The 24,682-nt window shown below is 34.8% G+C and overlaps 2 protein-coding genes across 2 annotated transcripts; both read left to right on the top strand.

The window, feature by feature from the left end:
- Positions 1-382: 382 nt before the first annotated feature.
- LOC104591869 (glycine--tRNA ligase, mitochondrial 1-like) lies at positions 383-8,728 on the top strand. The gene is made up of 9 exons (XM_010250946.3): positions 383-929; positions 2,739-3,121; positions 3,262-3,379; positions 3,910-4,104; positions 4,222-4,446; positions 6,867-6,926; positions 7,100-7,180; positions 7,271-7,676; positions 8,260-8,728. Exons 1-9 carry the CDS (start codon positions 555-557, stop codon positions 8,490-8,492), a joined length of 2,076 nt encoding a protein of 691 aa, XP_010249248.2. The 5' UTR covers positions 383-554; the 3' UTR covers positions 8,493-8,728.
- A 6,946-nt stretch (positions 8,729-15,674) lies between these two features.
- On the top strand, positions 15,675-22,817 carry LOC104591870 (cytochrome b-c1 complex subunit Rieske-4, mitochondrial-like). The gene is made up of 2 exons (XM_010250947.3): positions 15,675-15,955; positions 21,836-22,817. Exons 1-2 carry the CDS (start codon positions 15,781-15,783, stop codon positions 22,477-22,479), a joined length of 819 nt encoding a protein of 272 aa, XP_010249249.1. The 5' UTR covers positions 15,675-15,780; the 3' UTR covers positions 22,480-22,817.
- Positions 22,818-24,682: the final 1,865 nt, after the last annotated feature.

Genomic DNA, 24,682 nt, shown 5'->3' with positions numbered 1-24,682 from the left:
TATCCATGCACCATTGTAGGAAACAAATTGAACAATATTTTGATATTATACTTGCTTTACAACTAGTATGGGAATAAGTGAATTATTAATTTGCATAAATCGTTAGATGCTCTGCTTATCTTGCAAAATGTTTCTCATATCAATTGCTTAAATATTATTTTTAATATTTTTGTTAATAAAATATTATTTGTCTTACTTAATTCTTTAATTTTTATATTTTAATATTTTTATCAATAAAATATTTTTAATTATTTTACTATTATTTTATAAAAATTTAATATTTTTTAGTTAACATTAATTCATTCATACATTTTTTTAAATATTTATCATACAAAATACAAAAATTACATATTTATAATCAACTGTATATATCAAAAAGTGTGATGCACACTATACTATTGAACAAACACTATAGCTGTAGTCCTGTCCACATTAACCGAGTGTGACGTGGTGTGGATTGATGTCTTCCAAAGTGTGTGGCGCATCAATTCCTCATCTCCCTCGCTCTGCCCCAGTGGACGGAGGCCCACGCCGGCATAGGGAATCCTTTGTCCATGGGTGCCTCTGAAGAAGCCCTACGGAGAGCTCTCGCTGACAAGCAAGCAGCCATTGATGCCCAAGGCAACGCCGTTAGAGATCTGAAGGCTGCTGGTGCTGCAAAGGTGGAAATTGACGCTGCTGTTGAAGCCCTAACTGCATTGAAGCTGGAGAAGGCCTCGACTGAGAGGCAACTCAAGGCCATTGTTAGTAATGACGGCAACATAAACACTGTTAATAGGGATGCTTTCCGTCAAGCCGTCGTTAACACACTGGAGCGGCGCTTGTTCTACATCCCCTCCTTCAAGATCTATCGTGGTGTTGCTGGTCTCTATGATTATGGCCCACCTGGTTGTGCTGTTAAGTCCAACGTCTTAGCCTTCTGGCGGCAGGTAAGCTCAAGATTCTGTTCTGATGTATTTGGTTGTTTTCCCCTTCTCCAATTGCGTTTTCTGTAGTTCAATTTCTCTCTCTCTCTCTCTCTCTCTTCCCGGTATCACGTTATTCGGCTCGGATGTAATGATCGGGATAGTAAGTGTTTTTTTTTTTTTGTATTTTTTAAAAGATAAATTATACAGGTTATTTCTTTCGAATTCGCTGTCAGAAGAGTGTTGTTGAGTTAGCACACACGCTCATGAACCGTGTCTAGCTTAAGAGGTTTTAGTAGTTTTAGATTTTCCCAATTAGACAAGGAATTAATGAGGCATCTGCTTATTATATTTTGTTTTTAGTATTGAAATTAATCGTTAACTTCAGTTTAAATGGACTCACCCTGTCCCTAGCATGGGAAGGCCGTTTATCTGATCTGTTAGAAATCACAGTTTACTTATTGACGCATTTGTGCCAAGTGAAGTGTGAGTGTGTGACGAAGAAGTAGTATGGCAAATAGGAAGCAGATACTTTTCACTTACCAACTTTTGGTTTTAATAGTAATAAATCCAATATTTGATCAAAAGACGGCATGCATAAACTTGATCGTCTACTGAACTGTGGCTGGTACGTTCTCCAAACGGTTAAAAATTTAAGGATAAACAAAACATCCCTCTTGGTATTTTTTTGATTATTACATAGCCTTCTCAGTAATCAGTATTAATGCCTTGATTGATTATTGTCAAGAATTTTAGCAATAGGATTAATAAAAATGAGTAGCAGGCTATTGAATTTACAAACGAACTGCAACTCCATCATCTTCTGCAGACTTACAAACATCATTATAGGTTTTTGGGCTTCAAGAAAGTTTTTCAGGTCCCATCCATCACATAAGGAGAACGATTTAATGCTTTAGATGTAGGTGCTGCTGTTTATTTAATTTGATGAAATTGTTGTTTTCCACCTTTATAGAAAAGCTATTTATACTAACACTGGCACTTAGACAAACTGGTTAAAAACGCTGTCAGTCTGGCACTTAGCCAAATTTTTGGAAAATGAAATTAATATCTTTTGGCATCATGATGACTGTATGGCCCTATATGACTGTTAGTCTGTTACTCCTAGAGGGTGTTTAAAACTAGGTTGGCTTCTGATCATTGCTTAATGACTTAAACTTCTTATTTTTATTTTAATTTGACTTCGACCAACAGGTGGAGTCAACTTAGGAGGCATGAAGTAGACTCAGGGTGTCATTTTTTCATAAACTAACTAGGGAAGTCACTTCACATATGTTATGCAATTTATAATAATTACATAATTGTAAATAGAGCCATAATAAACAATTTATGCACGATACAGTTTAGTCTTTATGAGTCATAAATCAGAATGTGTTTTTGTACATACCTCATTAGTGCAAGAATGAAAGATGGTTTAATCACCCTATCATTCTTGAGGTTGATGTTTGAAGAAAAGGGAAGAAAAATAAATAACTAAAAGAGAAGGAAATATGACTGTTTTAGGGGTTTTGAAAGAGTAACTCATGATTTTTATAAGAGAGAAACATGATCTTCAGTCAATGGCTCCTTGACATTCTCAAGGTTGAAACTTGCAAAAAGAGAAAAAGATTGGTACATGTAAAAAGGTAGGATTTTTTTTCCTCAATTGATTTCTCCTTCAGAGAACATATTAAGCATCTCCAGTGTCTGTAAGACTCCAGTGTCTGTAAGACTCCAGTTTTCTGCTGGGGTTTCATTTGACTAAGAAATTTTTGTTATGGTTCTTGCGTGAATACTAGTCGTTAATCTACAGATGTATTTTGCTTGTTCATTCAGCATTTTGTCTTAGAAGAGAACATGTTGGAAGTGGATTGTCCATGTGTTACACCAGAAATTGTGCTGAAAGCATCAGGTCATGTGGACAAGTTCACTGACCTTATGGTTAAGGATGAAAAGACAGGAACTTGTTACCGTGCTGATCACTTGCTCAAGGATTTTTGCAAGGAGAAGCTTGAGAAGGATCTCAGTATTTCTGCAGATAAGGCAGCAGAGCTGAAACATGTTATTGCTGTTTTGGATGATCTTTCTGCTGAAGAGCTGGGTGCTAAGATTAAGGAGTATGGTATTACTGCTCCAGATACCAAAAACCCTCTGTCCAATCCTTACCCATTCAACTTGATGTTTCAGACATCTATAGGTCCATCTGGCTTGAGCCCTGGGTGAGAAATTTGTTGTATGTTCGTATATTTACATGTGTAGGAATTTGTTATTAGTATCCCATTGCTTCCTATGTGAATATTGAATATTGCTTTCCTTTTTACCTGCATTATCAGCATCTCATATGTTTCATCTGATGCAGGTATATGCGCCCAGAGACAGCACAAGGCATCTTTGTGAACTTCAAGGACTTGTACTATTATAACGGGAACAAGCTCCCATTTGCAGCAGCTCAGATTGGCCAGGCTTTTAGAAACGAGGTCACAAATTCTTCATTTAATAATACAAAGCTATTGTAGTTTTACCATGTTAATGGTGCCTGCTTTCCTACCAAATTACCAATTGATTCCTGATGATTGGACTGCTGATATGATGAGCTCTTGCAATTGGTTGTTAGGATATCTGGTTGGGGTTTCTCATCTATTACTTCTTGGATTATTACTCTCTTGTAAAAGAATTTATGATTATGGCTTTCTGGCTATAAATCGAAGATCTTATTAATATAGGAGATAGGTAGAGAGAAGGATGGAGGTTCTCTTTACCTGCCTCATTCTCTTCTTTCTTTTTGTTGTGTTAAATCCTTGGTGATATCATTTCTTTAAACCATTAGAAGAAAGCAAATGCATGAGCATGGGGTGTACCCAAAGGACTTAGCTGGTGAAAACTTACCAAATCTCGTATGCACCCCATTTTGTTTTTTCCAGGATGTATGTGTACTTTTTTGCAACATGCATAGTTGTTTAAGTCATTGCTAAGCTCCAAATCTGACAGCAATTTCTCATAATTCCAGATATCTCCTCGCCAAGGCCTTCTAAGGGTCCGTGAGTTCACATTAGCTGAGATCGAGCACTTTGTAGATCCCGATGACAAGTCTCACCCAAAATACAATGAGGTTGTAAACTTGGAGTTCTTGATGTTCCCAAGAGAAGAGCAGATGTCTGGCCAATCAGCAAAGAGAATGTGTATTGGTGAAGCAGTTTCTAGGGTTGGTTTGGCTTGTATCTTGTTTTAATTTTCATGTTTTTTTTTTCCCTCTTTTCACATTAAGATTAAGATTGTTCTATGGGCTCACTGTTTTTTCTTCTATTCCCCTCTGGGTCAGGGAATTGTTAATAATAAAACCCTTGGCTATTTCATTGGGAGGGTGTACCTATTCCTGACACACCTTGGGATTGATAAAGAGCGCTTGCGTTTCCGGCAGCATCTCGCAAATGAGATGGCTCACTATGCTGCAGACTGTTGGGATGCAGAGATTGAATGCTCCTATGGCTGGATTGAATGTGTTGGCATTGCTGATAGATCTGCTTATGATTTAAAAGCTCACTCTGTAAGAGTTTAACCACATTTCTCCTTTTGATGGTTGAATTTGGCTAAAACTTTTTTCTTAGAGATATTGAATCTTTCACTTATTTTGCGAAGGTTATAAATGTACATGAATCAACTAGATAGGGATGGGTTTGCTTGATGAACCATTAAGCAAAAGGATCCACTCTGATCAGGAGTCTTATACATGGCAGCTTAGCTGGCCTTATGCTTTGGCTTAATGCTGATACAAGACTCGAATGATGAAATGCAGGTGTTATTTGTAGGGGCAATGCCATATCAATATTAAATAGATCTATAGAATAAGAAAAATTCAAATAAAAAAGAAAAAAAACTCATAAACATAAGAAAAGAAAATAAAAAAAGGCAGAATAACCTAGGGGTTGGCACTTAGGCTTCTCTGGGAGTCAGCACCTAATAGTTTGATGGATTTTGCAACTTCAAGAATATCTGGATTCTGGAATTTGCAGTTCTAAACCAAACAAAAGAAGCAAAACTGCTCATAAATTCTGTATAATCTCCTCTAAAAGTTTTTGCCATATTTATAAAACTCATAAGGTGGAACATTTACTTGTTACATAAAAATATTGTTTTCTAAAACTAAAGAGAAACAAAACATTTTCTAAGATCTTCTAACATCTCCAAATGTTTTCCTGAGATCTCCAAACTTGGTAACAATTAAAATCTGTAGATGATGACTGGGAAGAAATAGGTAAGAAAATCCATATATATTTTTTTAGAATTTCTTATTAAATGTAAGAAATCTTTATCGGGTGAGTCCATCACTACTCATGGTGGTTGTATGCCCAAAGCTCAAGGCTTATTTTTCACGGGCTTGTTTGAATCTGATAACTGGCCCATAATGAAGCACTTCTAAAGGTCCATAAGTTCTATGCAGGCCTGGAGAAAAACGTGATTGTTGCTTCCCTTTTCTCAGTCCTAGCCATTGCATCACATATGTTTACTACATCACCCTATTTTCAGCTTAGGTGCCCCTACATTATAGCATCTTCTCATATCGTTCCTTCCCTTTTCTTTTGAATGAAAGTTGTTATCAATTCCTCCATGTGGCAGAAAATAGAAGTGATCTAGAAAAATGTTCAAGTGATTTTAATATAAAACTTTTTTTTTCCTGTCCAATGAAATGTGGTTCTGTGGCTGCAGAATTCTTTCATCAGATATGTTTATAACTAAAATGGTTGTCTTGGCTCTTATTTATTGTCATTTAGAGTATTTTAATTGTCAGGGATTTGTGTGAAGTCTGATTCAAATGTTATTTTGTCTAGTTTTAGAGAGAGATTTATATGATGCAATATCAGTAATGTTTTTCTCAAAAAAAAAAAGTAATGCTTATGCAATGTTTTAGAAGGCAGAGGAGTAAGGATGCTAGAACCTTCCAAGAGCATGAGTTGTAAACTTTATAAGAACAAATATATAACCATGTGCATAGGACATTTTATACAAGAGTGCATATGAAAATCATAATGTAATCAATTACTAAAAGCTTAAGGAAATAAAGAAAAAAACCTATGTGCTTTAGGCTTTGGGAGGCTGTTTGTTTAAGAAGACTCCTAGGGCCTGTCTTGTGGGAATAGGGGTCTCAAATCTGAATCGAAATGGCCCATTCCGATTCCATCTGTTTGGGCAGAATCAGAATCACATTCCCATTCCTGGTGGAATGGCATTCCCCCATTTGAGGGAATGGCCATTCACTCCCCCTCCCTTGGGAATGAGATCTCATTCCAGCTTATTCCAATTCTGATTCTGATTCCCGTCTGAACCAAATGGACCCTTAGCTTAAAGTGTTATGAGATGTAGATTGGGCTTGGGGGCGGGGGCTATGGATTAGGCCATTGGATGCGACAAGACTCAGTTTCCAGTTTGTTGTTTGGGGGCTCATGGCAAGCTGTTTTGTGCTAGTGGACTTCAAACTAGTTCCTTGCACTTTTCTGCTCTAACTGTTTTCTTAATGTTTTTTTAGATCTTGTTAACAATCCAAGAAAAAAAAACTACATGCTTGGATATTCTTCAAAACTATATTAAAGCTGTTATTGTAAATTAAAACCACAATTAGTGGTTAAAATCCCTGTAGAGTTAAAAGAATCAACTCGCATGAAAACTTGGTATTGATCTTTAAATCAGTATTGTGATGAGAACCTCTGCCTCAATTCATATATGAAACACATTGGCATAAGACACCTGAGGATGTGAGGTATGTGGCTTACCATGCATGGGGTGTTCCCCCAAGCCTTGCCCCAAGGAGTAAACTTCACACACCTTTTAAAATATTAATTTGCCATACGGCATAATTGAAGACATGATGTTAATGCACCTGTATCTGCTTTTCTATATTACCAAATTTATCAAGATTTGGAAAGATAATCTGTTACCAATGGAAGTGTTTGTGTGTTTTTTGTTTAACAGGAAAAAAGTGGGGTTCCTCTTGTAGCACATGAGAAGTTTCAGGAACCTAGAGAAGTGGAGGTTCTCTCTTTTCCTCTCTCTCTCTCTCTCTCTCTCTCTGTAATATACATACATATTTATCAAACACACACACACACACACACATGCACATAACCTAAAACCCACATCCACCCCACTCCTTGGCCATTATAGTTCTACTAACATTAAACATTTTTGTTGGAATATTATTCCAGAAACTGGTTATAGCCCCAGTCAAAAAGGAGCTGGGTCTTGCATTTAAAGGAGCCCAAAAGAATGTAGTTGAAGCTTTGGAGGTAACCAAGGATGTGGAAATCTTTTACTTATAGAAACTTGGAACTGTTCTATATCTTTTGCCTGCATGTACTGTGTTGTTTTTTGTGCAGTCTATGGATGAAAAAGAAGCTATGGAAATGAAGGCTACTCTGGAATCTAAAGGAGAATCAGAATTCCATGTCTGCACTCTTGGAAAATCCGTTATTATTAAGAAAAACATGGTAATGATTTCTAAGGAGAAAAAGAAGGAACATCAGAGGGTTTTCACACCTTCGGTGATTGAGCCATCTTTTGGTATTGGGCGAATAATCTACTGTCTCTTCGAGCATTCCTTCTACACAAGGCCAAGTAAAGCTGGAGACGAGCAGCTGAATGTATTCCGCTTCCCACCTCTTGTAGCACCCATCAAATGCACTGTCTTCCCTTTGGTTCAGAATCAGCAATATGAAGAAGTTGCTAGACTCATCTCCAAATCATTGACTGCAGCAGGAATCTCACATAAGATTGACATTACAGGTATGTGACTAAAATAAGTAGTTATCATGTGCATCACATATTTTATGTACTTCACATTTGTGGACTAAGAATTGGTGGACACATGCTTAGTTTATGCTTTCAAAGGTTGAATTGCATGGATATTATTCTTGATAACGTTTGGGCTTTTAAACAAGCGTGTCTTTAGTAAAGTGCTTATTTCTATAAGCACATTTGAGTGTTTGGCATGATGTTCTAATGGGCCTTTTCTTTTAAAAGGGCTTCTCCAAAACATAATATGCCAAAAGCCCAAAACGTTTGGCTTTTTAAACAAACTTTTTTTAGGTGAAAAAAATGCTTTTTTTGGTTTTTTTACCAAACACCGATTAGGGTTTTTTTGTGTGCTATTGGTTTCTAATAAGCAATGAACCCAATAAGCACTTAATATAAACACTTCCAAACGCAAAGGAAAGTTGTCTATTACATTTTGGGTGGGCAGTGATTTGATTGGGTTCGAGAAAAAATCTAGTAAAGGTTTAGAATACTCACCAACATGGTATATTTGTCATGCTATGTTATTGTTATAAATGCTTGCATTTATTTATGTTATTTATTTGTGTAAAAGGTACATCTATTGGCAAACGATATGCAAGAACAGATGAGCTTGGTGTACCCTTTGCTATCACTGTTGATTCAACATCATCTGTAACAATACGTGAGAGGGACAGCAAAGATCAAATCCGTGTTAGTGTTGAGGAGGTGGCTTCTGTTGTTAAAGAAGTGACTGATGGACAGAGTACATGGGCCGATGTGCTTTGGAGATACCCAACTCATTCAGCAGTATCAGCAGATGAGTGAGTTAATTGCCTAGTGTAGGGCCTTTTCTTGATCATGTTATGTGAAAACATTATATTGGAATTTTGTTTGACACCAAAATCTTGCGTTAAAAAGGTCTTTTCAAATTATTTCACGAAAACATGAAGAAAACTGTGAATCCTTCACTTTGTTTTGATCAGTATGTATCTTCCACTTTATGCAGCCGGATATTTCTGCTTTGGTAATGTTAATTTAGGCCTGGTTTGTTTGCATTGCAATCTCATTTGCAGGGACGCAAAAGCATGGGAGTGTAAATGATTTTTTGTTTTTGTTTCAACTTTCTTTGCATTTTATTTTGTTTGCATTTGTAAAACGACTAAAACCCAAAACAGAAGTGAACCAGAATTGCACTCTTTCTTATTTGCACTCGTGTATTTGTACTAGTGCAAATGAAATTGCACTGCAAACAAACGGAGCCTTAAGGAACTTATATCGATATATTCTTTTTAAGAACTCGGTTGAGTTAGGACCTTTATTTATTGCCATGTGACATTGGTGATAATACATTGAGAAACTTTCGTAATCGTGTTAATTGTGTAGAGGGTGTCAAACCATCCGATCGGCCAGGTTGTCATGGTGATGATCTCAGATTCTCAGGCCGACCCACTAAATAGTAAATACTCGGCAAGTCGGCCTTGATTGATTGGGAATGATAAGTTAAAAAAATCAATTTTAGAATTACAAAAAGTGGGGTATGGCCTTGTTAATAGTATAGGCTGCACGTTCTGGGCACTTCACCTTTTTACGCCCATATTTTCCTTTTTAGTAAAAATAAAATAATGTATGATTACTAATTTATCCATTCGCATGGTAAGTTTACATTCCCAGAAATTCTCTCTGTAGTATAGGCTGTTGGTTCCAACTAGTTTTTTCTCATGATCTAACGGACGAGTGCCACGTGGCATTATATCAGACTTCCCTTTTAATTGGTCAATTCAAATACTCGGCCAGCTCGATCTAAACAAGTAGTTGACAATGTTGACATAAAACAAAACGACTCTCGAGCGCAGACCCGCTTGCATAAGCTGCATTTTGTTGGATTCAAGATTGGCTTGAGCTCTGCCTCTTGCGTAGACTTGGGATCTTGAGGCTGTGAATGTATTGAATTAGTGAGGTACTCTGTAGTTTGTACTCAGTCTTTCAGATGATCATTTCTCTCTCTCTCTTAAAGCTTCAACCTCGGTTCTTAAACGAATACTAACAGAGCTTTCAGCCCGGCTTGGCAATTCTGGACCTGGACCTACAATTATTGATTTAAGAAAAATAATAATTGTTAATTGAATACAAATAATTTTTTTTAATAAATTTAATTTTATTAATAATTTGTAGTAATTTTAATAATTTTTATTTTTTTTTATTATTTTTAAATGAAATTTTGATTACTTTTAAAATAAATAAAAATAAATATAAAAGTTAATATTTTTATTAATTCCACTAATAATTAACAATTATATATGAATGACAACGGAGTGGATTCAGGGCAGAGTATCCCATCCCTGCCCCGTCCCTAGTGTCACGCGGGTTTAGGGCAAGGTAACCACTCCTCAATGTCGAGCGAGTTCAGGGGTAAAGGCACCCCACTCCTCATCAAGGATGAAGAATCCTCGAATTTTCCTGCCCCGTCCCCAGTATTGGGCAGGTTCAAGTAGAGGTGTAAATTGGGTCGTGCTGGATCGGCACGACATGACTCGCATGTGGCCCACACAAAGTGCGAGTCATGCTGTGTTGGCCCACAAGGCGTCCCGGGCCGTGCCTCCCTCCTCTAGGATAATTTGGGGGGTCAGTTCGGCATGGCCCACGGCTCAAGCCCGTACGGACCCGTGCCATGCCATGGGTCGGGCTGGTCCATGGACCAGGCATTGGGCCGGGCCATGCCGTACACCAAGACAATCTCAAGGCAAGGCACCTACTCCCCGTCCAAGGTTTTTAAAATTGGACTAGATAGGGAACCGTTCTGGGGTCGAATGGTTTGTTTGTCAAATGGATGACCTGTTTTGACAAAAAAATAAAAAATTAGAAAAACAAAAAAGGCCAAAAACTATTGTCCGGGTTGACGGTTTGACCGCCCAGGTCAGCGGTTCACTAACCAAATAAATGGTTTTTGGACAGAAAAAGGTTTTGAGGAGAAATGGTGTCCGATTCCCAATTTTTTGGTCTAACCATCTAGTTTGATCCAGTTTTGAATACACTATCCCCGTCAACCCAATATTCAATTTGATGATAGAAATGATCAAAAGGATATATTGAGTATCAACCACATGATAAATTTATAAATGTACACTAAATTGTCTTTAATATTCAAAAATGTAATTTTATGAAATTTTTGGAAAATTTATTGTACTTGTGTAATTTTGAAAATTTATTCAAATTTATTTAAATTTTTATTTAAATAATTTATTTTCTTTTTAAATGGTTCAATTACAGAATTATACTAATTTATCTTATAATTTATAATATAAACTAACCAATAATTTCCTTTTTCCAATATTATACTAATTTATCTTCATAATCAGTGTAATTATTTGTTCAAATTATAGTTTTTCATTTCCCATAGTCATTTGTCTTTAATAATTTTCAATAATTTGCAATGAAAATTACATAATTTTTCAATGATTTTCCAAAATCTATCAAATGTAATAAATTTTCCTAAAATTTCCAAAATATTCTAATAATTTTCAATAATTATTTAGTGCATTTTAAATAAACTTTCAAATACTTTATATCTTTTAATTTCAAAAATGTTATTTTATGATTTTTTTTGAAAATTTTATTACATTTGTGTAACTATGGTGATTTATTTAATTTTTTTAAAATTGTTATTAAATATATATTTTTATTTGGTAGTTTACTAACAAAATTACACTAATTTATCTTTTATTTTTCAATATAAACTAATTAATAGTTTCATTTTCTAACATTATAATATTTTGTTCCCCATTTGTATTTGGTTATTAATTATAATAATAACAATAACTAAAATTTTATACTTTTTGATAATTGTTAAATATAATTCTCAATTTTATAGAAATTAGTTAAAGAGTTTTCAATTTCTATAAAATGTTGTTAATGAGTTAATTAGTAACGATATTTATTAATTTTTGGTAATTTACTAACCGTATTTATTAACTTTTAGTAATAACACTATTTAATACTATTTATTAATTAATATGGGTGGGATTAAATATTAATCATATTTAACTATTTATTAATTAATATTAATATTTAAAATGAGGGAGAGTGGATATAGATTGGGGGGGGGGATGCATTTTAGGAATTCATTAAGGAGTGGGGCAACATGATACTTTCCCATTGGTTTAAACGAGATATCTTAGGAGAGAGATTATATGAATATTTTTAGGTAGTTGGGTGGCGACGGGACCCGTGCATTGTTAAGCGAAAGTTAAACAATAGAAATACATAAGAGTATATAATGTTTTATATTTGAACTTTTTAATAAACAATCCGATCAAACTAAACCCGATTTAGTTGGTTTTCTAGTATTCCGGATTGGCTTCAGTTTAATAAATATATATTAATATTTTATATTTTAAATTTAATTGTTTGTTAATATGGGAAAGTAGGAAAATTCCCATATTTGTTAGTCTAAAATATTTTATATTATATATTTAATTTTTATAATTTATTTTTTAATAATATCATTGTAATTTATGAAATTTAAAGTTAATTTTTTAAGTTTAAATCTTTTAAACAAAAAAATTAAGCCGAAAATAGACCCAAATCGATACAACCCGAGTTGGTGGATTTTCACTAGTGGTCAATCGGTTTCGAGTGACAAATTGCGGACTTGACCAGATCGATTTGGTTGGCAAAACAGCTTGCAATTGAACTGAACCAATCATTGAACACTCCTAATTTCAACTAAATTTATAATCTAATCTCTAATAAATAACAATAGTTTAATCTCCAATAATTATTGAAAGTTTATAGCAAACGTACACACTCATTAAAAATAAGTTTATAATGAAAATATAATAGATATATAATAAAAATACAATAATTACAAAAATATAATAAATACTAAAAATATACTCAATTAGTCAATAAATAGTGTAATCTTAAATAATAGTTTAATCTCTAATAAGTATTAATCTATAAATTATAAAAAATATATAATTACTAAAAGTAAAATTTATAACAAAAATACAATAAATACAATAAATTAAATTTCAAAAGTTAAACAATAGTTTTTTAATCTTCAATAATTATTGATGATTTTCTATTAAATAACAAAATAAAAATACATTTAAAAATAATTAATGAAAGCATATTTATTAAAAACAATAAATTATTACTAAAAATAAAATAAATATTAATTATAGTAAATATAAATATATAATAAATATACACTATTATTGTAAAATTATTACTAATAAATATAATCTTGTTGATAGTTATTTTCTATAATTATTAATTGATATAAGTGAAATTAGTTATTTACAATATTATTTACTTATTTAAATAATATTGTTATTTAATTTCTTAAAATATTAATTATTTATTGAATTTAATAATCCGTAAAATTATAATTGTACTCTTATTACATAATTCGTTATTAATTTTGTAAAATATTAAATTATTATTAATATGAATATTATGAATTATATTATAATTATTTTTCTACTTTTAAGATTTTTTTGAATTTATTACATAATTTCGTTATTTTAACTATTTAAAATTTTGTCATGTTAAATATTTTTTTACTTAAATATTTAAATAATATCTAAAATATTAAAAAAAATCATTATTTGAATTTTATTTATTTTAATGTTATTGCGTAATATTAAATATTTTGTTATATTATTTAACTATTTTTAATGTTTTTTATTTAATATTTTTAGTTATTGAAAGATTTAAATAATGTTTTATTTTTTAATGTTAAATTCTTATTATTTGAATAACATTTAAATTGAATAATTCATAAAAGTATAATTTTTATTGTTACTACATAATTTCATGATGATTTTTGTAAGCATATGGAATTATTAATAATATGAATATTATTAAATCTATTAATTTTTTGTGTTTTGAATAAATATTTTAAATTTAGTATATAATTTGGTTATAACATTTAAAAGTTCTGAATTTTTTTTAATTGAAAATTTCTTTAGATAGATATAGATAAAAAGTGGGGGAGAGGATAAATAGGAATTAAAGATAGTTTAGGAGAGAATCTCTCTACTAAATTAGAGATAATTTAAGAGATAAATAGGAGTTAGAGATAATTTAGGAGATAAATAGGAATTAGAGACAATTTAGGAGGAAGTGGGGGAAAGTGGTGCCACTAGGCTAAACATTAGAAAAGTTTTATGATTGTTAGAAATTTTAGGTATATGTGATTTTCTTATTGGTTTAATGGGTAATTATGTGGAATTAAAAAAATAGAAAACTAAGAAGGGGGGTTTGCAAGGAGAGCTATGCTGACATGGCAGGACCAGTTTTAATATATATATATATATAGATTTTATTATATTATCTATATCATATTATAAAGTGATTAAGTTTCATGTCAACACCCCTCTCGTTTTTTCATTCCCCCATTTCTCTTCTCTCCTTAAATCTCTCTTCTTTCTCTCTTATCCGCTGTAATATGTTCATGTCCAACCAGCATATTGATAACCATGGGTATAAGGGCCTTGAATGGTCATGATACTGCAGGGTCATTGGTCTCTTTGTTATATTTTTGACAATATTTTGTTTTAGGTTAAAATTTCAGCATATTTCCTTTTAAGTAGAAGCTTTATGAAGCTGCTCATAGAATAGTTCAGAATGCTCGGTTTTGTGTGTGTGGGGGGTGGGGGGGAGGATTTTGGGGACTATCTATCTTCTTTCTAGCTAATGTAGTTTTATTTTGTCTATCAAGACCCCCCAAAAAAAGAAAGTAAAAGACTTGAATCTCCATAACTTGACTTAAATATACTATGAGTTTATTTAAAATAAATTAATAATACTTTGTGATTATTTTATAAAAAAGAAAAGAAGAAAAAAGAGAAGACGGAGAGAATGAAAAGATTATTCTGATATAAATTTCATCACTCACCGTGACAGTCAAAAACCATTGATATGACAAGTTAGATCAATTAAAACATCTCTCTTGCAAGAAATTGGCAGACCACTGAGTGGAGGATAGAATCCAAACTCTTAATCATTTCGGTGTAAGAAGTCCTGAATAGAGGATGGTTCAAGTAGGAGACCAGAATCACAAATGGCCTGTTTTGCATCTCTTTTCTCTTTCATGGAACCTTCATTATTCTTTATTTTCTCATGTGATTTCTAGCATTACAAGTTTACGTTTGGTGCATGCACGATTCTGCTGAACTGACACGTGGCCTGATTAGCCACTTAGACAGAAAAAGTCTAGTCACGTGTTGCCAAAATACCTTCTAACACCCTCCTAACATAATTTGACACTACACATTTCATAACCCTGCAAAAAGTTGATCTAATCCAATCCGAAAAGGGGTAGGGTCTTATATTTAGCTATCTGAATGTGAGAATAACCTGACCTCACCAATCCAAAACTGGATTGAGTTGGGTTGGATTATGGGTCAACCTACTGACCCAATTGTCAAAGTCTAATTAGGACTTTTTGTGCATTGTTAGAAGTTTTTATTCTTTAATTTTTCTATTTAGTCTTTACTTTTTATTGTTTACTCTTTAAATTGTTAAATGTTCGATTTTTTAATTTTATATTTAGAATTTTAATATTAATTCCTTTATTTTTGGCATTTTCATGTATTTTTTTTTATTTTTTTAAATTTAACTTATTTTTTGGGATGACTCAAATTGACCCATGGGTCAACCCTAACCCGAACATTTAGAGTAAATTCTAGCATTTGATAACCCAACCAAAAAATTCAACCCAACCCAAAATCAACCCAAAGTGTCTTGACGTAACCCGAACCCGACCCACACAACCCAATTGCCAGGTCTAAATTGGGCGGTGTCAGATTATATTGGAAGGGGGTTTAACACTAACGTGTTTTGTTGGCGGGAGGTCTCAACTCGGTTCAACCGGTTAATCAAATATACAGAAGCGATTTATCCACGTGTCGACAAATCGTCGGTCGCATATGCCACGCGCAACAAGTGCGTGTGGTGCTAGCCTTCCTCTTATGTTCATAGTCTAGTCTATTTTCTTTGTCTTCTTTCTTTCTCTTCTACGATTGCCGATTAGAGACAGGTGATATCTCTCACGCTCTGTATTCCTAAGAAGAGAGATCCAAAGAAACCCTAGGAAGAGGCGGAGAAGATGTTGAGAGTTGCAGGAAGGAGACTATCTTCTCTGTATTGGAGACCGAACCAGACCGCCTCGGCCATACTTTCCAGGAACTTAATCAACGGAGATGTCGCGTCTGATGATTCCGAACCGATATTCTCTGCTAATGGATTCTCTTCCAGATCGATTTTTCGTGATCCAATCAGAGGTTAGGGTTTTCTCGCATTTCTCTTAGTTTCGTCGGCCTTTGTGGACTTAGGGTTTCCTTCTGTTTTCTTGGTGGATATTTCTGAAGATTTTCGTTCGTTAAATTTTCTTGTTGGTTGCTGCAATTATTAAAACTTCATTAATTTTCAAAGAATTACTACGCCGATCTGTATTTTGCTTATGAAGATGGGAACATGGAAGCAAAGAAAATGCAGTTAGATGTGCCCGGCTCTTTATTTTAAACGCAGTTTGTTATAATTGTTTTTTTTTTTTAAGAAAGATTTTGTTGACCAAAAAGGGGAGGGATGTACATGAGAAGATGTACAAACACAAAGGCCTTGGAGACAAAAAAGGAGCAAGGCCGGCTTTAAGTATTTGGCATTGTATTAGCACTGTACAAGGAATCCCTTCCCAAATTCCAACCCATATTTTGCTTTTATTATTAAATTTTGAAATAGAAACCTAGCTTTTCTGATATGATAATTTCATTTTTTTCCTGGTGCAAATTGAAATAGTTGGAAGGAATAAAGACTATTATTTCTTGACAGAAGTTTTGTAGAGCATCAAAATTTCAGTATAATGCATGATTTCGTATTTTATCAATCTTTGAATTTAGCTCCAATGATATGGTTAGTCCAAATACCAAATGCACGCCTTTTGGTTGATGAACTCCGAAGCAAAGGGGATGGGGATGGCAGGCAGCGCTATTTCTGTAATTCAATTTAAAGGAGACAACGTCAAATAATATCATGGATATAAATAAAGAAGATTTTTTAGGTGTTTGTAATGGGGGAAGGTCAGTTACTGAAATTCCCCAAGGATAGAAGTTGTTGCTCGTTGTGTGCTTTTAATTCCTACCAGTTTATTTAGATAGTATTTCAAGGCATTTAATTGGTTATACCAGCGAGAATTTGATGTAGCCCCTAACAGCTGCAGAGAGAACAATGCTTTTATTGCTTTTTCTCGGAGGTTTTCAGCATGGTTTTGCCTTGTGTGATTCTTATTCATGGTCCTTGTATTTACTCCTTCCTTGCAGAATATGTGAAATTTAATCTTAGTTTACATTTGGATTCCCCCCCCAATTAGGCATGTTTTTCACGTCCACATAAATCACCACCTTAGAGTTTAATTTTGATTACCTTGCAAACAAATAAACAGAAAGATGAACAGGTATTTTTTTTTTTTTTGTTTGGGATGTTGAATAGATGGAATGTGCTTTCATTTTCACGACCATATACTATGTAACTATTTTATACAATTTGTAGTCAACTAATCTCCCCTCTCTAGTGTTGTATATATCTCCTTGATAGTTAATGTTGAAAACTAATTATTATGATAAAATGTATGAGAGAAAAGTGTTACAAGGTTCACACCAGGTCCTCTTGGCCAGTGATTTAGAAGGCACATGTAGGCACTTAGGTGAGGTGCATTTTATGGTATGCGCCTCGCTTAGGTCCCAGGTACAACACTTTCAAAAGGCGTGCACCTGGTGCACCTTGCACTTCATCCCAGGCGCATGACATGCGCCTTTTGTTCTTTTTTGAACCAAACTACTGGGTTCGGAGGCGGAGGCTACGCCCCTTCACCCCCTGACCCCGACCAAGCCCCTCTAGGCAAGCACCAAAGCTTTGTGAACCCCCTTGACAATTAACATTATAAAATCATTTATTTTTGGTGTAAGGATTAAGAAATTAAGACCCTAACATGGATTTGCTTGGGTTTGCCTTGAGGGGCTTGGTACAAAGGCAGCTTATAGAATCAGGAATGCAAGATGCTTTACATCACATTAGCTATTTGAAGTAATGCAAATGAGAGGAAAAAAGAGTTTGTGGGTTTTACATGCTTGAAAATGTTTATGTTTGATTTTATTTTTGAATCTTCATTTTAATGCACTTTGAGTGTTATGTTTATGTATTTTAATTTTAGATAATAGGTTTTTTAAAATATTTATTTAAATTTTTTATTAATATTATGCTTAATTTTTTTTTTTGAATTTTCTAACCTTTTTTTTTAATTTTTTGGCATTTTTGCGCCTTGCTTCAAAAAGGCATGCACCTTGCCTTGTGCCTTGTGCCTTGTGCCTTGTGCCTTGTGCCTTGTGCCTTGCGCCTTGGGCGCAAATTGCCCCTTTCGCTTTTTTTGCGCCTCGTGCTTTTAAACACTGCTCTTGGTTCATAGTCAAGGATTATTTTGTGGGATGCACCTTGTTTGAACCCAGGTGTGCCTTATCTGGCCTATTGCTTTGGTCATGAGTTAGCCTTGAATTTGATGTTGAATACAAATTTCTATTTCTTTTTGATAAGTAAAAGATATTTCATTCAATTAATTAATAACAGAGAATTTTGATTTTGATAATCCTTTTGTAAAAATTTGGGGAATATCTATATATGTGGATGGTATTGTGGTGTTTTGTATACTCCATTATACAACTCCTAGTTGTATTGGTTTTTTTTTTGATTAATGGATTTCTATATCTTACCTTCTCTCAAAAGGAATATTAAGAGCATAGAATTTTATGATGAATACTTCCCAAGCAGAGGTGCAATATGTAGCCTCAATTGTATAAGACATCTTACAATGCATAATTTTATATATTTGTAGGTTGTGCCTATGATACCAAGAGTTTAACCAGTTTAACATATCTAGGACTTGGATGCAAGGTTACAGCCTTCATGTTAGTAACAAGATAATCTAACCAATTAAACTAATAGACCTTTTTGAAATATTTTATTTTTAGAACTTAGTTTTGCAAATTATTGTATGTTTAAGTCTCCCCCCCCCCCCCCCCAAATGTTGGCTCACTTTGGTTAGAGACATGCCTCACTTTGGTTCTTGTGCCTTGCACATTAGGCTGCAGTAACCTTTTCCACTTTAGTTGTGTTTCTTGCTTATAAGATACTAGATAAATGTGAATTGGTAGGGAAAAGAATCTCAGCATGCAAATGGCATAATGCGACTATAAAAAGCAACATAGCAAAAAAAGATAGGAACATGAAGAGGATCTTTGTTTCCTTGTTGCATCCTTTTGCAATTCCCTATGCTAAACCAAATGTCCCTATCCCTCCCCTTGCGAGTGAGTCAGCTATACCATTTTGTCACGGGGCTGGTCGTTGGGGTCGAGTAAGCCTGATTGACAAGCAACAACACAAGAAAAGGCAATAAGATGGCACACGAATTAGTCAAAAGACACTTTGTATTGCATGAAATGGTGACAAGCACAAGCACACAAGTTTGTGTTGAGGGGACCTCGTGCTTAACCTTTACACGATATTGGCACCACTCAACTACCTACCTCCCTTCAAAGAGTAGCTTAAGCTTTTGGGGGAGTGATAGAAGGATACATCATAATTGTGAAAAATCATACTAGTAATTATATTAATGCCATTGGTATTCCCTCATACAAAATACATGTATTGCCCCACCCAAGACATAGACAATGACAAGTGGTTGGCATTCTGCGGGCACGGTGGATGGCACTTGATGGTGCGGTGAACTTGTGACAATTTGCTAACTGCTGATCAAGGGATCCACCTGAAGTATATATTCAACCTAGGAAGTATTCACCCTTTAATGAAGAGCCTTACGGGCTATGGACCCAAATTACAGACATCCAACCAATTAGAATATGGCAATTACCTCATGGGGCCTGTTTTAATACATGTAGAATCAAGAATGTCTTTGTCAAGTCCTTGCATGCACTGATATGTACAACTGGCTCTTGTCTGATGTTCTATGCATTCCAGACTGCTAAGCCATTGAAGACATCCTGTTCAATTGGCATGCAACAAATGATTTTTTCCTATGTTTATAAATTATGATGCATAAATTGTCAGACTGTTGGGCATTGTGGCTAAAGCCCTTGGCAAATACCCAGGCATATTAGATGCCTCTCATCTAAGTGCCCAACTAGGTAGAGAGGTTCCAGTGGAGTAATTTTATAAGAATATTAGGTCGATATTTTATCTAATGGCCATGCGGATGATGTTATTTTGTTTTTTCTTCACAATTATTAGTTAATAAACAGCTGATTGTACTTCGGCTGTATTTTCTCTCTGCTTTATTCTTCATTTTTTTACTAGGGAGAGGGCAGGTAGGTGACTGTTTTTTAGAAACTAACAATGTAGGTTGTACATTTTTTTTTTGAACAAACTAATAATGTAGGTTGTACATTATTGATTGCTTGCATAAAGTCTCTTTAGTAATTTTCCTTCAATGAATCAGAGTTGGTGTTTTTTGCAAGCAGATGATTAATAGTGACCCTTCAGATTTGCTAGTTATTTTGTTTAGTGACCTTCCCTTAACAACCTAGGAATCTCATGTGTGGCAATTAGTTTGGAGCTCAAAAGTAGTCTGCATATTCATCTTTCCATTTTTTATTCATCACAAAAGTTTTGGGTTAAAAGACCTTGGCATGTGTTTAAAGTAGGAAGAGAAGAAAATAAGATCACTAGTTTGAGTTAGAGGGAAACGATGCTCTATTTTGCTTGTAGAAATTATGAGAGAAGTGAAAAAAAAGACCTGTGAATCTGTGATGAATAGTTAAATACTGTGATGTGAAGGCTATTTAGTTCAAACCATCTTCTTGTAAATATACCTTTTTTTGTGAATACTTGCTTTTGCACTGCTATAGTTTTTTTAATATATATCAATAACTTTTAAAACTAATATTAGTTATGAGGAGGATAAATATAATTCCAAAGAAGGTTGAAATGGGTAGCTAGCCTCAGGTCCTTAGCTAACCACCACTAAGATTATTAATTACCCCTTTCCCTACCCCACAGGTACTAAACCCCAAAATTTCTGCTCTCTTGCCACCCCCTACTTTGGTGGCCCATCTGCTAGGCTGTTAGTAAATCGTGGTACCTACTTAATACTTGTCTAATCCTTCATCAGTTCTCAAACCACTCATAGCAATATGTCTATGCTTCCAAGAACCGTCTTGATCTCTTCCTAGTTGCTTTCTTGCAACCAGCAAGTCCTCTCTGCACTTCAACATCTCTACTTTGCTGGTTCTCATCTGCTAGGCTGTTAGTAGATCAAGGTACCAACTATTGCTTCCAAGAGCCCTCTCGATCTCTTCCTAGCCACCTTTTTACAACTTACAACCTGGTTAGTCCTCTAAAATTGTTGCATTTCTGCACTTTTATGATTTTACCCATCTTAGAACCCTGCAAGACAGCATTCAGCTCTCTCTTTTGTTGAGTACCTGACCCCTTTGCAACCTGAATATATAGCAAGTATGCTTCCTTCACTATTTCTGATCACACCTACTCCTGAAATCCTTAACATTGCCTAGACTGCACCCATGAAAGTTTAGGTTATAGTATGGGGAGGTGGTGGGCTCCATTCTGCAATTGAAATTGCTCTAATCAAAGAGCAGTGAACCACTGTTTTCCAATTTCTGGTAATGGCATCCAGTTGTGAAAGGTTCAAATAAGAAGTCCAAATCTTCACCCAATAGACCACCTTATTTTAATGTTATCAATTCTTTAAATTGTTGGGCACTCCTTTCTTTCCAAACGCTTTACAACACTGCAACTTTTGTACATCACAAAAATTTTCCACTCTTTCTTGTAAGGGAGGTCTCAAAACAGGTTTGTCGAATCATTTGGAGGGGACTAACTATAACCAAACAAAGGTAAAAAAAAAGGCTTCCACATAGCAGACACAAGATTACAAGAGATTAGCAAGTGGAAAATGTTTTTAGCATTTGCTTTGCGCTAGAGGAGAATGACATCGAAAGGTTTTCTTGGTTGAGGTGGAAAGTATTTTCTTATTGCTATTCATGTCAACGCATGTTATTAATCCATTCTGGTACCAAGTGATGTAATGCAAATGGGAGGCCCTGTGTATTTTTTCTGATAGCTTGTTAATATGCCAGGTTTTGCTTCTGAGTCGCTTGCCTCGAGAAATGAATATGGGATCATTTCGGGCCTTCCTGCAACTGTTGCTACTGTGAAGAACCCAACTTCAAAAATTGTGTACGACGAGCACAACCATGAGCGTTTCCCTCCGGGTGATCCCAGCAAGCGGGCGTTTGCATACTTTGTGTTGACCGGTGGGAGGTTTGTCTATGCCTCATTGATCCGTCTCCTGGTTCTCAAGTTTGTGCTGAGTATGTCTGCGAGCAAAGATGTTCTTGCTCTTGCCTCCCTTGAGGTTGATCTCTCCAGCATTGAGCCAGGGACTACTGTGACTGTCAAGTGGCGTGGAAAGCCAGTCTTCATCAGGCGCAGGACTGAAGAAGACATAAAGCTGGCTAACAGTGTCGATGTGGGATCCTTGCGGGACCCACAAGATGATGCTGCCAGGGTTAAGAATCCGGAATGGTTAGTTGTGGTCGGTGTCTGCACTCATCTAGGTTGCATCCCATTGCCAAATGCTGGGGACTTTGGCGGGTGGTTTTGCCCATGCCATGGATCCCACTATGATATCTCTGGCAGGATACGCAAGGGCCCAGCGCCATACAACTTGGAAGTCCCCTCTTACAGCTTCTTGGAGGGGAATAAGTTATTGATCGGCTAAGTTCCAGGAGAGTGAGTCATTATCAGATATTAATAGATTTTTCAGAAAAAAATTCTAGGACTTTTTCTTTTTTTTTTTTTTTTTTTTTTGCAGATTCCAACTCCTTTCCTATTTTTGGTCCTGTTTAACGCATGCATCATGTATCTGATATCTCTACTACCAGTGCTTGTCTGGTTTCGAATTCTCAATAATTTTTCTGGCCTTTCGATTCTTAATGGTGTTTTCGTGAGGCCAGCTATTCTTCAATAGTTATCTGGCAGGCAACTGCCACGAAAACAGATGGATCCTTTTTTTTTTAGGTTAAACACAGCTTATTCTTATAGTGTTTCTCTTTTAAATTCTAGCGTAGAGACTAGAGAGTACTTTGCCCAAAGTAATTGTTCCTTGATCCTGAAAATGGAACGTTGATTTCTGTCCAGTCAATCTGTAATAGGTTCGTCAGTTCGTGCTTTCGATCTATGACCAAAAAGCTGTGGCCCACCCGGCATGGTCGGGGTATCCCAGAGATAAAGTGATTCATCCAGCGCGATCCATTACCCATGCTAGGAATTTTTCTTTTTCTTCATCTCATAAATTCATAAACATCTCTAGTTCAATAAGTTGCTTGTACTTCTCGCAAGATTTGAAAATTTAAATTTGGTAATAATTTTGAACCTTGATGTTGTGTTTGGTTTGAATTAGTAGGGAAAGGAAGGGAACGGTGGGGAAACCTTTACATAGCCTAAGAGAAAAGAGAAATTCATGGGCAATTTTAAGTGGTTTACTATCTTATGGTTTGAAGGAAGCAATAAAGCATTAGGAGTTCCTTTACACTTAAAAATTGTAAATATAGACATGATTAATGCTTTGAAAACTACATCCCGTTGCCATCAAATAGCATCTATATTTCAGTTGAAATATGTGCATATTCTAACAACAATTAGGAATAGGGAAAATTGTTTAAAATTTACCATGACTTTTCAGCATTTCTTTTAAACACACCATGCATTTTCAAAATTTGAAGAACCCCATTTTGATGTTAAATAGGCTAACGGATGTTGGTAGATTATCCCTTTTAGATGCAAAACTTTGATAAAAAAAACAACAAAAATGCATCTCAAATATTTCTGTCTAAAAAATTTATCCCTTTTAATTGCACAGCACTACAAAAAAGCTTTTGATTCAAATCAAACTCATCTCACGCTCCACATCTAATTGCACAGCACAAGCATCATTTTATCCCTTCTAATTTTAAATGCAACAAGAACCGACATCAATAAAAGATCGATGGTCAAAAAGAGGACATGTGGTTCCATAGGACCCAACGTCCACTTGTATCAGGTGTCAGTTAGAACAAAGGTGTATTGAATAAAAGCTAGGCTGACATAAAAATATATTTAATAAGGCTAATATTTCATTTAAGAGCAGTTTGGTCATAAAAATTGTATTTATGCTGATATGGACAACTTCTGTCTACGAACACTAAGGCTATGTTTCATTTGAAGTAAAATGCAGGAAAAGGTAGGGAAATCTTTATAAACTTTGTATTGGTTTCCATGTCTTTTCTTTCCTTTCTTTATCTTTTTCTTCAAATCAAATATAGCCTAAGGGTGCTCTAACGGGTGGTGAGTTTTGAAAAGTAAAATGTCATTAACACAAGTTTTTCTTAAAGATTTGAAAAATTATGATGAATTTAAGAGAAATATTGAAAAATTATAGTGAGTTTTATGATATAAGTTCTCAGTTTGGTGTGAAATTTCCCAAAATATTGGCATATGGAATATGTGGCAGCATGTTTTGTACTATATTGATTGAAATTATTGTAAGTCTAGTAATTGCTTTGATGGATATTGTGGGACCCTTCTAAATGGGAAGTTTTGCGGGAAATTATTGCAATTCTAGCAATCACCGCAAAAATAAATAGTAAGCAACCTAAAAGAAGGAACCGGGAGAGGGAAAGAAAGAAGAGGAGCACCTCTGGGCTTTGGGCAGGCATCTTCTCTTCCGAAGATCCACTTTGTTCTGCTCTATTATCTCATGGTTTCTCTTGCTTGTATGTTAAAATCGTTCGAAGCCATGATCTCTTAGAAGCAAAATACCGTCCTTGTATTTTAAATTCATGAGTGATATTCCTAATGTACGGTAGGATACTCAAGTCAGAGTATTTGCACACGGTTTTGTTATCAGAAAATCCGACCTGGATTGCCTGCATTGAGACGAATTC

This window comes from Nelumbo nucifera, chromosome 4, assembly GCF_055504915.1.
Source record: "Nelumbo nucifera cultivar China Antique chromosome 4, China Antique-T2T, whole genome shotgun sequence".
Classification (NCBI taxonomy): Eukaryota; Viridiplantae; Streptophyta; class Magnoliopsida; order Proteales; family Nelumbonaceae; genus Nelumbo; species Nelumbo nucifera.
Note: the sequence above shows the minus strand (reverse complement) of the source record. Positions and strands in the feature narration are given on the sequence as shown.